Raw genomic sequence first — 15,454 nt, forward strand, 5'->3', positions numbered from 1 at the left:
CTGCTTTCAGGTGAAGGTCTCCCACAAGTGTACTACTTTGGACCATGTGGGAAATACAATGCCATGGTGCTGGAGCTTCTTGGCCCTAGCTTGGAGGATTTGTTTGACCTCTGTGACCGGACATTTACTTTGAAGACGGTGTTAATGATAGCCATCCAGTTGGTAAGTTGGCATTGCCATTCCAAAAGGCCACTCCCTTGGCCGTATCCTTATGGGCCTTTTGGTTATTAATTAGCTGTGAATTGGTTTTTATAAGCTAATGGCATTCTAGGAAGTTGGCTGGGGCAAAAAGTGTTAAAGAAGTCACACTGAATCTGCAGTTTGCTGTATTTTAAGAATTTGTACCTTGGAGCAAAACCCTGCCCTAAACTGAAGTAATAGTATATAATTTAGATTAGAAAGAAAGAGGATAATTAGATATAGTTGTAGTATAAAGTAATTTCTTTAGTGTTTTATTTATAAATTTTAAAGGTTTTGTCATGTACTCTTCTTTCACTGTGGCATTTTAGAAGAGATTGAGGGTGTAACCCCCTGCACTAACCCTCATTCAGAGTTGTGTAACCAAGAATTTGCCTTAGTTTTCTCCTATTACACGCTTTGAACTGGCCAAAAGGCAGCTCTTGCAGCTTCTCCCAAATTATATACTGATGCCAGCTTAACAAACATTGCAACCGTTCATTTGAAAAGCTTGACAGGCCTTAAGAGAAAGGATACAGATGTATCTTTATTCATTTGAAAAGCTAATGGTCTTACCCATCCAGTAAAAAATTGGAAGTATTAGAAAATTGATGGGCTGTGGTTGTAGTCGAGTGGAAGGATGCTTGCCTAGCATACATATGTGAGTTCCTGGGTTTAATCCCCAGGACTGAAAAAAAGAAAAGAAAAATTGACTTTGACATCTGACTCTAAATGTCTAAGCTTCCTTTTCTATATTAAGTAAGTAGAAAAACTTGGTATATAAAAATATTGAACTGAAATTTGAAATAATGTTGTGATTATTATTTGGTTATATTTACTTTTTTGTTTTTTCAGTTGTAGATGGACACAATACCTTTATTTATTTTTTTTTATATGATGCTGAGGATCAACCCCAGTACCTCACACATGCTAGGCAAGCTCTCCACCACTGAGCCATAACTGCAGCCCCAGGTTATATTTACTTTTAAATAAAAGTTGTGTCCCTGCTACTGACTAGCTTTCTTTCTTTTTCTTTTTTTTTTTAAAGAGAGAGAGAGAGAGAGAGAATTTTTTAATATTTATTTTTTAGTTCTTGGCGGACACAACATCTCTGTTGGTATGTGGTGCTGAGGATCCGCACGCATGCCAGATGAGCACGCTACCGCTTGAGCCACATCCCCAGCCCCTGACTAGCTTTCTGATGTCAGGCCAGTGTTAATTTCTCTAGACCTCACTTTTCTTATTTCTACAACAGTGAAAGCTGGGTGGGGAACTACTGTCCAATTGAGGATAGGAGATGTGGTCAGTAGGTAGATGTGTCACAGGACCTGTCTCAGAGGCCCCTAGTTGTCTGACATCCTACCTTGGGAATACTTCTTTCCTTTTAGTTAATCCCAGTCATCTTTTGGAAAATGTGACATTATGAGATAAATCATTTTAGCCAACTGTACTATCTTCCTATTTATAATCTTGACAGTTGTTATTTATTTGTGAAAGAAAGTAGTTTTTTGCTTTACAAGTCAGGAAAGTAGATGGTAAAGAAGAGATGTTTTATTTTTATTTCAGTAAAAACTTATGTTGAGGGCTAGAGATGTACTCAGTGATAGAGTGCTTACTTTGCATGCATGAGGCCCTAGGTTCAATGTCTAGTGCTGAAAAAAATCCAACAAACAAAAAAACATTATGCTGCGCCAGGCGCAATGTGTGTACCTATAGTACCAGATACTTGGGTGAGGGAAGATAAGAGGATTGGGGGGCTGGGGATGTGGCTCAAGCGGTAGCGCGCTCGCCTAGCATGCGTGCGGCCCGGGTTCGATCCTCAGCAGCACCACATACCAACAAAGATGTTGTGTCCGCCGAGAACTGAGAAAAAATAAATAAATGTTAAAATTCTCTCTCTCTCTCTCTGTCCCCCTCTCTCTCTCAAAAAAAAAAAAAAAAAAAAAAAAAAATGTTTCTCTTTAAAAAAAAAAAAAAAAAAAAAAAAAAAAAAAAAAAAAAAAAAAAAAAAAAAAAAGATAAGAGGATTGCTTCAGCCAGGAAGTTCAAGACCCTGTCTCAAAAAAAGGGGGGGAAAATGAAACAAAAAAATCCAAAAACCTTATGCTGGCAAGAGAAAATATTTTCATGTTTTAATTGCAATATACTTATTTAAAGTATTTCCACCTTTTTTTTTCCTTTTTCTCTTTTAGCTATCTCGAATGGAATATGTGCACTCAAAGAATCTCATTTACCGAGATGTCAAGCCAGAGAACTTTCTGATTGGCCGACAAGGCAATAAGAAAGAGCATGTTATACACATTATAGACTTTGGACTGGCCAAGGAATACATTGACCCTGAAACCAAAAAACACATACCTTATAGGGAGCATAAAAGTTTAACTGGAACTGCAAGATATATGTCCATCAACACGCATCTTGGCAAAGGTGTGTTTATTTTCTGCTCCATGAAAGGGGCAGGTCATTAGAACAACTTTCTGTTCCATTAACAATTTATCCCCATTGTTCATTACAACTTGTGGTACTTATCACAAGGTAAGTGATTTTTATGTTTGAGAAATTGAAATGTTAGTGGGCATGGTGGCACATGCCTGTAACCCTCCTGCTTAGGCAGGAGGATCTCAAGTTCCAGGCCAGCCTTGGCAAATGAGATCCTGTCTCAAAATAAAGAGTAGAAAGGGCTGGGGATGAAGCTTAGAGACAGAGCATCCCTGGATTCAATCCCCAGTACCCACCCCAAAAGAAAAGAAATTGAAATGATAAAGTAATGACTTTCCTGAGTATCTGGTAATGAGTTTGGTACTTACAGACCTATGAACTCCTATATGACCATCCTGAAAAGGACCAAGCTGATGTTTGCATTAAGGAAGCATGCTTCACTAAAACAAGGACTAGGCTTCTGTTCACTGCATAATTCTTTAAAGAAGAGATTCTGTCTTATACATTGGAAAATATATTTGGTGGGGCTGGGGTTGTGGTTCGGCGGTAGAGCACTTGCCTAACGTGTGAGGCACTGGATTCCATACTCAGCACTACATAAAAATAAATACATAAAATAAAGGCATTGTGTCCATTCATAACTAAATATTTATATATTTGGTTTACCATAAGTCTTGTATTTTATTGGCAATTAATAATCTGTATAGGGCTAAGGTTGTGGCACAGAGGTAGAGAGAGCACTTGCCTAGCATGCATGAGGCACTGGGTTCGATCCTCAGCACCACATAAAAATAAAATAAAGTTATTGTGTCCACCTACAACTAAAAAATAAAACACTGTATAAATTTTACTAAAATCTTTAATCAAAACAGAAGACTTCCTTATTAATTTGAGGAACTAGCTGGAAAGAGTATGCGCAAGAGAAGCTTAAGGAACAGTGGGAAGGCCAAGCTGGCAGAGCCCTGGACCTCATGCTACCTTCTCTAGAAAAGCTTCTGTTTTTATTTGTTTTATAAATCAGGCTTTCTTGAAAATTTCTATTTGGAGAAAAGATTCCTAAGTGATTAAAAGAATATGTTTGAAAATCAAATCCTAGAGTATAGACATGTAAACAGAATATTATCAGGTTCATATTCCCTGACTCAGCTAATTATATAAGGTTTGTAAATATTAATGAACTGCTACATGCTAATAGGTTATTTTGAATACTAATGTATCAATTCACTAAGTTGTCTTATTAAGTAAACTATTTATGTATTCAGATGAGAATTCTGTTGATAGTGAAGAATAAAATGACATTACACAGTAGTGTGATACAGCTTGAATTAAAATCATGAATGTTATCAGGAATTTTTTTTAAGTTACCATATGGAAATCCTCACTTTACTGAATGTAATACTTTAAAATTAAACTAGAAGGTCCTATGCTTATCAGTGTCATTTCAGACAAGTTACTTAATCTTCCTAACACTTATTGGTAAAATGAGAGTAATACTTCAGCAGGATGTTTTGAGGGTTAAAAATAGATAATATATGTGAAAGCACCATGCCTGTCTTAGTTTGTTTTCTATTTCTAGAACAGAATACTTGAAACTGGGTAATTTATAAGAAAAGAGGTTTATATAGCTCATGATTCTAAAAGCAGGAAAATTCACAATCAATTGATTCCATTTGGCTTGGATCTCATGCTTCATAACATGATAATAGCCACCTTCCTACAGATTAAGACAACCTAATTTGTATTATTGAATGGTTGAGATTAGCGTGAGAATACTGGGTAACTTATCTCTTTCATTCAACAAAATATATGTAACCTAAAATCACGAAGGTAATACAGGTAAACCAAGTGCATCTTTCTGATTGGTAGAAAGCAGGCCTTTGTGGGGTTGAAGGGTGTTTTTGTTTTCCAACGATAACTCCAGATAGGATCCAAAGAGGAGTTTTGCAATCTCTTCCCTGATTTTTAGGGAGGACTCTTTTACCCTTTTTTGTTAGCCTCTTAAAGCACTGGGAATGAAGAATTTTGTGTCCTAGTGGTTTCACTGGTATTGAAATCTTTTTTTCTTTGAAAATAAAGTATCCTCTATGAAAAAATGAGGGCCTGTGGAAATAATGAACAAGTGTGAAGTGTTCAAAGAAATATGGAACTATTTTTTACTTTTATTGAAAAGATTTATTTATCATGACTATTTTAGAGTGGTAGAGCTGGAAAGTGATTTTTCCATACTACCTACACTGACCACTTTAATTTCATATGAGGAAACTGAAGCCCCATATTGGTGACTTGGCCATGCTTAATTTCAGTTTCACTGGATTAAATTAATGGAAATGATGAGCCAAGACCTAGGTCATTGACCTAACTTAGGAACCATTGTTTTTCCTATTATCTCATATTCCACAGCTATTTTCCCTACAGTTCTCAGGACTTAAAAGTGTCATTATTATTTGAGTAAGTTTAAAATGTTTTTAATTTCATTTTATAATTGGCTTTGCCATGAGAGAAATTTTTTTCTATGGGCCTGTATAATGCTGAAAATGTGGAGAGTTTTGCCCTCTAGTGCTCAACTAGCTTAAATTCTACCATCTGTGTGGTAAGGTTTTTTCTTTCTTTCTTTCTTTCTTTCTTTCTTTCTTTCTTTCTTTCTTTCTTTCTTTCTTTCTTTCTTTCTTTCTCTCTTTCTTTCTTTCTTTCTTTTTCTTTCTTTTTTTTTTTTTTAAATTACCAAGGGAATTTTTGTTACAGGAAGTGGATATAAAAAGGGAGAGGTGGTTATGTAGGTGTGATGCAGTGTGAGAAACTGCAGAGTGTGTTTCCTTCTCTGCCCTACTTTGTGGGAGGCTTCAACTCACCCTTTGTTTTCTTGCTGGTTTTCATTTGTCTTTCTGTTCTGTTGCACTGTTTTTTTTATATAATTGCTTTGTTTTCAATCATATGTAATATTTTGTCCAAACTTCAGACAAGCTGTGTAGACAAAAGTGTCTGATGTTCTTGCTATTTTATTTCATCCTTTTTAAGATCATTTTAGAGGATATATACCAGCTCAGTATTATGTATTTCTCTGTCAGGATGCCTCCTTTTTTCTTCTCTTTTTGTTCTGGGGATTGAATCCAGGGCTTCACTAAGGAGGTCCTCAATCACTGAGCTGTATCCTCAGCCATTGCTTTCTCTTTTTTCCATTAGTGACCACAGAAAATTATCTTTTCTTCATCTGCCTGTAGAGTACAGTTCATTCTTTCTCATGCAAATTTCCCATAATTCTAGGCAGCATTTCTCTATCTGGAGTTAATTGGATGGCTTTTCTTGACTGTATGGCAATCTTCAGTTTTACTTTCTGCACACAAAACAAAGCCCTATAATCAAATCTTAGCCCACATCAAGGTAGCCTTTTGGCTGGGGATATAGCTCAGTTGTTACAGTGCCTCCCTCCAATGCTGGTTTCAATCCCCAGCATTACAAAAAAATAAAAATAAAATAAAGGTAGCCTCTTAAGTCTTCTGTAATTTCTTTTGAGAAAACCCTTAACTTTATTCTGAAAAACAGACACATAAAATGTTTGCAATGAACCATAATTGGCAAATAAGAAATGGAGACATGTACTATTCAGTCAGACAGCTAAAGAATGTACAAGAAGCTTTCTGAAGTGAAGTTCCATTTTAAAACAATCTTCTCAATTAATTCAAAGAAAAACACAGCAACTTGTTTTAGGTAAGCTCCAAGAATGCCCACACTCTGTTTTATGTTCTCATAGAGGACACCTGACTAATAAACTTCAAAAAACTAATGAACCTTTTTTAAGGTGGTTATGGGACATGGTACAAATATAATAGGAACTAAGAAGTGGTTTGCTTACATGAAAATGAATTTTAAGTGTTAATTTTAGTGATGAATAAAAAGTGCTAAGCATGTATGCCAGGCATTCTACAGCTTGTGTCTTTGCAGGCCTAGCCAGAATGGACTATTTTAACAGCTTCAGCTGCTTAATCTGCTGCTCACTTTCCCTGTTGGTAACGAAAGGGTAATTGTAACCCTTATACTGGAAATAGCATTTTATTTAAATTATCTCACTTTCAGGCAGGTGACGGCATTGAGTGAAGGATGGGTTGCTCACTGTTGAGTGATTGGGGCTTGAAGATTTGCTCTTTTTACTTGCTGTCTACTTGCCAACAGATCTAGACAAAGGAAGTACACATTGTCTTTTGGTTTTAACTACTATTTCTGGTTTAGATGTACAAAGAATTAGTAAAAGCCTTTTCAGAGCAGGAGGGTTTCTGAAGGGATTACTTGCTTTTGAACCTCTTTCTGCTTTAATAACTGCAAACATAATGTGTGATCTGTCTTCCCTTTTAGAGCAAAGCCGTCGAGATGATTTGGAAGCCCTAGGCCATATGTTCATGTATTTCCTTCGAGGCAGCTTACCCTGGCAAGGACTCAAGGTATCCTTGAAAGTGTTCATTGGAGGGCTTTGTCTCTATGCAGTTGTTAAAGAAGGTGCTGCTGGCTTGATGCCTCAAAACACGAAAGGAAAGAATGGCTACAGAAATGAGGAGCAGGGATTAGTTAAATTAGTCTACATTGTAAATTCCCACCTGGGTTTTAGGAGCTGTTTCTGTTCACATTTGATTTTTTTTCTCATCTTAATCCATCTTTCTTTATATTTCAGCTCTCCATAATCTTTTTTCTCATTCCCTCTTAGCCTTGGCATAAGTGCTGCTTTTCTCTCTGTGTTGGTATCCCTCCTCCACTACCATCATGTAGCAGGAGGAATGTTCCCAGTGTGTCAGGGAATTTCTGGAACAAATTGATGACAGCAGCTGCTACACATTTTACCAGAAAGACTAGCAGGGGATGCCATTAAGAGGGACTGGAAGATATTTGCTTATCCTGTGTAGGCTAAGAACCCACCTGTACTGAAATGAAAATCTAGGCTCAGCATTGCTGTTCAAGTGTATTATTGAATAAATACCTTTTTGGACAATGGCCATTCCTTGCAAAACATGTTGAGTTTAAGTAGACTTCCATAAGAAGGGATCAGTAGAGTAAGTACGTTTCAGAGTTAACTATTCATTTATACAATTCTAAGCATTATGATTACTCTGTGCTTCTGGCTATTAGACTAGGAAATGGTGAGCAAGCCATCTCAAATCTTTTTAGATACCTGAATGTCACACATATTTTTAGTTGTAATTTCTTTGATCATGTTAGTATGGAAAGAAAATCAATAGCCAGAAGGGCAGAACAATTCATTTTGCACTGTAGAAAGTAAGTACCCTTCATGTTTAAGAATATTTTAGTTTTTTTGTGCTTAATTTTCTCCCCTGATAGCTCATCTATGGTCTTTTCCTATTCATACCCATCTTCTCACTAATATTGACAGCTTTCAAATAGTTATAAATCCTACTTGCTCAGCATGTAGCCAAATAGTACATTAGTGAACAATATTATTAATTGTTTGAAATGCTCTCATGGCCCATGAATCATTTTATAGTGATAGTGGTAGATTTAAAATATTTCCAATTTACTTTATATCATTGTGGCTTAAATTTGGGTGCAGCAGGCTAGATAGAGCCTGATGAGAATCCCTTAAGAGTTCATTGTTGGTCCAAGATCCATAAGTACTTTGTCTAGTCCTGAGCATATAAGACTTCAGCTACTTTGAGCCACGAATGTACTCAAATTGACTATTAGCCAAGCCTATACCATAGGTAACTTTTTTTTACTAATGAAGCACATTATTGAAAAGCATTTTTTCATAAGCACTTTTTTCTCTTCAACTTCTTAACATATGTAATGAAACTGTTTCCCCCACTTGGATTAGTCAATACTTTCAATCTTATATAGAGCTGATATAAGAGGGAGAAGGCTGAATCACTGTTGAACTCTAGTGGCCTGGGAGATTACTAAACTGCTATAGTTTTGAAAATATTGCCACAGTGTTTTGCTTTCTTATCCTAGCTGTTCATCTCATCACATTTAATAATGTTTATTTGAGACTATTAAATATATCTGCAAGGAAAACTTCCCAGAATCCATCAGATGTTAGTACATACCTAAATATACCATCTCTATTATATTTCTTATTTGTTAGTATTAGAGAGGAAATAAAATTGGGATTGAGTGACAAAATCTTGCCAACTTGAGTAAAACAGTCATTGTGTCTGAAAACATATCAAACCTCTCATAACTACCAGCTCTTTCCAGGTAATTTTTTTCTTTAATTTCCACAGGCTGATACATTAAAAGAAAGATATCAAAAAATTGGTGACACCAAAAGGAATACTCCCATTGAAGCTCTCTGTGAGAACTTTCCAGGTAGGATACTAAAAAGATTCTCCAACCAGTATGGCTTGACACTCTAAGGAGGTAGATTCTTTACTTGGTATCTGTATCTAAAGGGTGCATTTGGCATTTCCTTTCATTGTTATTCAGACTGGGGATTATCACTTTTATTTGGTTCATAAAGAAAATACTAGTGTAGGTATCTGCAGATACCCCTGTGTGGCCTAGAGCTTAGCCCCATGGGAAGTGTCAGCTAAAGAGTATGGCCTTTCACTTCTTTCCTAACAGAGGAGATGGCAACCTACCTTCGATATGTCAGGCGATTGGATTTCTTTGAAAAACCTGATTATGAGTATTTACGGACCCTTTTCACAGACCTCTTCGAAAGGAAAGGCTACACCTTTGACTATGCCTATGACTGGGTTGGGAGGCCTATTGTGAGTATCATCTTTTTTATTGTATCACCTTCTTTCTTACACCCACATTGCCCCCACTCATTTATTTTCCAGTCTTTTTGCTTAAATCCTTGCAGGGGGGAAAAAGTCTTTTGATTTTAGACTTTGCATGTACCAACCTTTTCAGGATGATGCCATAGGTTGCTTTCACTGAAGTTAGGAAGCAGAAATTATACATTTTTAAGATTATAACTTGTATATCCTGAAATATTTTAGAATTTAAGCCAGATTTTTTAGAGTTTTCATTGAATGATTCAGAAGCTGACACTACATATGCTGATCTGGTACCTGGCTTCTGTAGGCGTGGAACTCAGCACCATAATAAATTTTTGGATTTGCTTTTCTGGCCAAAGCTCCACAGGTCCTGAAAGTATGCCAACAGATACTACCATAGGATGTTTTTTGTTTTTTTTTTTTTTTACTTTCAAAGGTAATCTACTCCCCAGTGAACTATTGAGGTCCAGACTACCACCTTTTGTAGATTAGCAAACTAAGAAGGCAAGATTCCTTGAAATTTCTCCTGATAGCTGAAAAGAATTAATTACTCCATGAGAATTAGAACGATGCTATGCTGTCCTTTGCAGAGACATCAAGTAGCCTTGTTTATCCCACTTGACTTTTATTTCATTTTCTAGCCTACTCCAGTAGGATCAGTTCATGTAGATTCTGGTGCATCTGCAATAACTCGAGAGAGCCACACACACAGGGATCGGCCATCACAACAGCAGCCTCTTCGGAATCAGGTATGTGTTAGTCCTTCATCGTTTCAGACATTTACTGTCTTGATACCTAACATTAAAACTCAGATTATCCAGCTTCTGTGCATTAGTGTATTCTGAAGTTAAAGAAAAAGGCTCACCATTTCTCACTGGTTTGATATGATATTCTAGAACCCCCAGGATATGTGTAATTGCACTGAGCCGTAGCCACATGCCTTATATGAAGAAGCATCTAGTCTGGAGAATCTGGGCCTGTCAAAATGTGTTGGCTGAAAGTGGGGAACTAACTGTGAATTAGAATCCAAAGCAGTTGGCCACAGGCCCAAAGGATCTGCTCGATGGACAGGGTATACCAATAGCCCACCTTGGGTCTCATCTATAGTCCAGTCTGGAGCTCATGCCAATTCTATTTTTTGCTTGCTGGGTATAAAATCATTTAGATTTCCAGCTGACCTGAGCATGAAGTGGAACCTCCACACTACACCTTGTCACTGTACCCAAGTTAATTCTAGAGCTGGCCAAGATCATAGATTGACCTTTGCTGAGAAGACCTCATCATTAGTTCTCTACTATTCATTATTTGGGATACTAATGAACACTTAAAAAAAAAATCTTTTTTAGGTTATAGATTGACAAAAACCTTTATTATATTTATTTATTTTTAAATGGCACTGAGGATCGAACCCAGTGCCCCACACATGCCAAGCAACCGCTCTACTACTGAGCCACAACCCCAACCCCAAAACTAATGATCTTGATCTAGATGAGGGATCTGTCTCATCCTAAAGACAGAAAAAGCAAATACAATAAATTTGACAACATTTTTTTAGAAGGACTGGGAATGTAGCTCAATAAGAGTGTTTATCTATCATGTTTGAGGCCCTGGGTGCATTCCCCAACCCTGCCCTCACCCTGCCCCCCCCCCCAAAAAAAGAAAAACTATAGGCAGGGCTGATTGAGAGGTAATTATGACAAAAGTATTTTTATATCATTTATATTTCTAAGATAAAAATGGAGACCCTGATAAAAATAATAAACATCATATATGCACATAATCATCACATATCAAGATTGGCTTGTTCCCCCTCCTCCTCCCTTACATTTTTTATATTAACAGACATTTTTACAAAAAGATATGAAAACATATATCAGCTCATAAATGGATAGGTGCAAGTACATATGTTGTGACTAGCACATTGAAGAAGTACACATACGTGTACGATGAGTACATTGACAGATAGAGACCACTCACCAATAGCTATATACTCTCAGCAAAATATATGACTTAGTGGTTTAAAAAAAAATGTGTAAAGACTGAAAAAATTCATTAGCACATAAAAAATAGGGAGGCAAGGGCAGGGGGAATGTAGCTTAGTGGTAGAGTGTTTGCCTAGCATATGTGGTGAGGCCTGTGTTGGATCCCCAGCAACATTAAAAAAAAAAAAAAACAAGAAAGTGATATCTAACTAAGACTTAACAATTTGACTGACTTCTGATTTGACAACATAATATTGTTGACATCTACAGTTCTCTCTACCTCCTTTCTCTTAAATGCTAATAATAACCAGGGCAGGTGAGGGCACAGTTAAACTGAGACTTGTATATTGCTATTGACTTTGCAAATTGATACAATTTGTCTAAAAAGTAATTTGATAGAGTTATTATCTTCTCTGATAGAATATCTTACTTCTTGGAATCAATCATAATAAAACCCAAATGTAGGTTAAGTTATGTGCCTAAGACTGTTCCAGTGTCAGAGCAAAGATTCAGCTACCTTTATAAAAGACTGGTAATGGATCCACCTCAAATCCTTTACTGAGTAAACTAGCTTATAGTAAATAAGTATATATATTTTACTATATAAGTATATATATATATTTTACTATATAAGTATATATATATATTTTACTATATAAGTATATATATATATATATTTTACTATATAAGTATATATATATATATTTACTATATAAGTGAATATAGTAAAGTGAATTGTAAGATATTTACTCAGTAGAATATAATATAGCTGCTAAAAATAGCATTTAGGAAAACTATAACAACTTGAAAATGAAATGATTTGTATAGTGAAGAGATTAAAAACATAAAACTATAACTGCCTCATGATTTCCCCTTAGGGGAAGAAAAAATTAGAAAATCAATGGGCTTGCCAAAATAGCAGAATTACTGTTCAAAGTGGTAGTACTCTGAGTAATATTTTCCCAAAATATTCTATAATGAAGTTTTATTATTTTATAGTAAAAATACATTTGGAGAGAAAAATGTATGGAAACAAAATAGACAAGTAATCAGGGAAGTCATAATCAACATATATTCTCGCTCATATTTTTAGAATTTATTTGAACTAAAACATGTTTCCTTTAGCTTATCTTTTCTGTTTCAGTGAATTCATAATCATTGCTGTTGTTTTGAATTGATTTTAAAAGGATGGGGAAAAGCAGTAGTTGAAAATCTGAATTGCCAGTATAGAAAGGTTTTAACACAGTAAATTTTAGGTCTACTATTAAAGAAAGTAGAATCATCATTGTATATAATTATTTAGGAGAATCTCATTTGTCAGTCAATAGCTTATTTTTGAAGAGTTGACTCTTGAAAGTCTTCTCTTTGGTTAGTTGGGGTTTTTTGTTTGTTTGGTTGGGTTTTTTTTTTTGTTGTTGTTGTTTGTTTGTTTGTTTTCCTCCCCCTTCTTTCACAATTTTTAGTTATTCCATAGCTGCTATGGAATTGGAATTCTCCACATTAGTGCAAATTTTACACCTCCCTCCCAGCAGAATTCCAAGTCCTTGCTAGGTAAAAGTCTTTCTTCACTAGGGTAAATGGATTTCTAGTGTCTGTTCAATTTTTTCATTGTCTTATGTTGTGGTTTCATTACTTCCAACTTCTTTCTTTTTTTGCGAGAGAGTGTTTGCAGCCAAACATGTCCCTTTATTACTTTAAGAATTGAAAACAGTTTTTTTCTCCAGACTAATTCTTTTCAGGTTTTTAAATCAGCAACAGAAGAAAATGAAATCTTTCCTTGATAGAGATGGGCAAGATATTTACTTCAGAGACAGCTAACATTTTCTCAGCAACTTTGACTCAGTAAATCTGAGCTGAGGACCTGCTATGTGAAAGCCTATCCTATGGATACCAAGTATGGAGTGCTTGTACTCAAAAAGCTGGCAGATAAGCCAAGTAGCCAGATAACTATATCACAAGGCAAAACAGATAAGCATTTCAAAGTACATATTATTATCACCTGGGATTGAAAAAGGGAGACATTTTATATAGTTTGAACATAACAAATTGTTTCATGAAAGAAGTTGCATTTGAAATGTTCTTAGAAGAAAGAGTACATGAAAAATAATAATCTAGTTTGATTTTGCTAAAATATTTGAGATGGATAAAGAATCATAGGAGACAAAGGTAAAAAAAATAGGTTGGAGCCATTTGATGAGGCTCCTGGAATGCTGGGCTGCAGTATTGGTACTTAATTTCAGTATAAATAAGGTTTTTAACAGAGGGATGATAATGATGAAAATTTGCTTTGGAAATCTTTTGGCCAAGAAGGTGGTAATATCCTGAGAGCTAGAGTGGAGACCAATAAGAAGGCCATGAATTTCCTTGAAAGCCAAAGGAAACCTAGATGGGGTAAAGTAGTTAAAAAAAAATTGAAAAATGTTACAGGGGTGCAATCTACCATAATTTGCAGACCACATGTATGTTAGGATTAAGAAGGATGAGTCAAAGCTTTTGCTGAAATTTTGAGCCAAGATAATTAGGAAGCAGGTGTTACTATTATTAGAGACAGGAATGTTGGGGGAGGAATTTATTTGGATTTATGTAGGTATCTTAAGGTGGTGTGTTTTTTTTAATATTTATTTTTTAGTTGTAGTTGGACACAATATCTTTATTTATTTGTTTTTATGTGGTGCTGAGGATCGAACCCAGAGCCTTGCACGTGCTAGGCAAGCGCTCTACCACTGAGCCACAACCCTATCCCTGGTACTGGAAATTGAACCCAAGAGTATTTAACCACCGAGCCACATCCCCAGCCCTTTTTTTGTATTTTATTTGGAGACAGGGTCTCATTGAGTTGCTTATCGACTTTGCTTATGCTGAGGCAGGCTTTGAACTCACAATCCTCCTGCCTCAGCCTCCCAAACTGCTGGGATTATGGGTATGGACCACATGTATCTTGAGTTTAAAATAATAGCAGTATATTGCCCTGAAGAGGTCTAGTGTCCAAGTGCGGTGTCACTCACCTGTAATCCTTATGATTGGTGTAGGAGGTTGGTCTACAAATTCTAGACCAGCCTTGCAATTTAGTGAGACCTTGACAGAAAATAAAATGTAAAAAGGGCTGGGATGTGGCTCAGTGGTAGAGAGCCCTTGGGTTTAATCCAAAGAACACTCAGAAAAAAAAGAAGAGGTCTAGCAGACAGAAGGTCTTTCTCAAAAGAGAGCTAGAAAATATTTGGGAGTAAAGGTATAGAGATAACATTGATGATAATGCTTGAAAACTTTCCTTGTTCTAAATAAATCTGTCCATCAGCTGTGTAGTACAGGAGTGGACCTGGAGGCTAACAGGCTTAGTTTATTCCTATACTAAGAGGAGGAGGATAAAGAAGAGGAACTTATAACTTGGTGTCAGCCCATCTATGCCAAGATTTTGACCATAGGATATTTAACCTAGCTGAAGCCTTCATCTTCTCAGATGTAAGCCTTGTGAAAGTAGAGATTTTTGTTGTTAACACAAAATCATTGTCTGGGTACTTGATAAATAATTGTTTGAATGAATCTATTAAACAAAGAGTGTTGATGAAATCAGATGTTTGTTTGTAATACAGTTTTTTATTTAACCTTCCATGGAAAAAAATTGTGAATTTTTCTTCCTTATTTTTCATTTCCACAAAGAGCCATTCTGCTTGTGTTAGGCAGCCAAAGAAGGGCTAGATCATCTGCTCAAGGGAAGGGATGTAAGAAACAAAAATAAACAAAACAACAACAACTCAGAAGTTATTTGCTGAAAAAAAAAAAACATACCTGCAAGCCATATAGTGCCATAACACCTGTAATCCCAGCTATTCAAGAGGTTTAGCAGGAAGATCACAAGTTCAAGGTCCATCTGGGCAATTTAGCAAGACCTCCTCAAAATTTTAAAGGTAGGGTGTGGCTGCCTGAGGATATAACTCAGAAGTAGACTCCTGTGGGCTCAAAAATAAAATATGAAATATTTAAAAAGTATATAAAATATAAAAATGTTCAGATAATCATATTCTTTTCCATCACAATGAGAATCTATTTGCCTCATGTTCTGGGAAAATTATGTTTTGCTGGTCTGGATTGTAGGTATATTGAATTGAATTCTCTTTGGATTGTACATGCAAT

General features: G+C 35.9%; 1 protein-coding gene and 1 non-coding gene across 12 annotated transcripts in view; one reads left to right on the top strand and one right to left on the bottom strand.

Moving 5' to 3' along the window:
* Positions 1-15,454, top strand: part of Csnk1g1 (casein kinase 1 gamma 1) — a 153,885-nt gene that overhangs the window by 104,592 nt on the left and 33,839 nt on the right. For all 11 annotated transcript variants that reach the window (XM_078048904.1, XM_040274161.2, XM_078048901.1 and 8 more), the window contains 6 exons: positions 11-162; positions 2,370-2,604; positions 6,964-7,049; positions 8,841-8,925; positions 9,181-9,329; positions 9,983-10,090. In XM_078048904.1, coding sequence (XP_077905030.1) covers positions 11-162; positions 2,370-2,604; positions 6,964-7,049; positions 8,841-8,925; positions 9,181-9,329; positions 9,983-10,090 — 815 coding nt within the window. The remainder of the gene's footprint in view (positions 1-10; positions 163-2,369; positions 2,605-6,963; positions 7,050-8,840; positions 8,926-9,180; positions 9,330-9,982; positions 10,091-15,454) is intronic.
* LOC120887065 (small nucleolar RNA SNORA26) lies at positions 4,524-4,637 on the bottom strand. Its single transcript, XR_005730233.1, has one exon. It is a non-coding gene; the product is annotated as a small nucleolar RNA SNORA26 (small nucleolar RNA).

This window comes from Ictidomys tridecemlineatus, chromosome 5, assembly GCF_052094955.1.
Source record: "Ictidomys tridecemlineatus isolate mIctTri1 chromosome 5, mIctTri1.hap1, whole genome shotgun sequence".
Lineage (NCBI taxonomy): Eukaryota > Metazoa > Chordata > Mammalia > Rodentia > Sciuridae > Ictidomys > Ictidomys tridecemlineatus.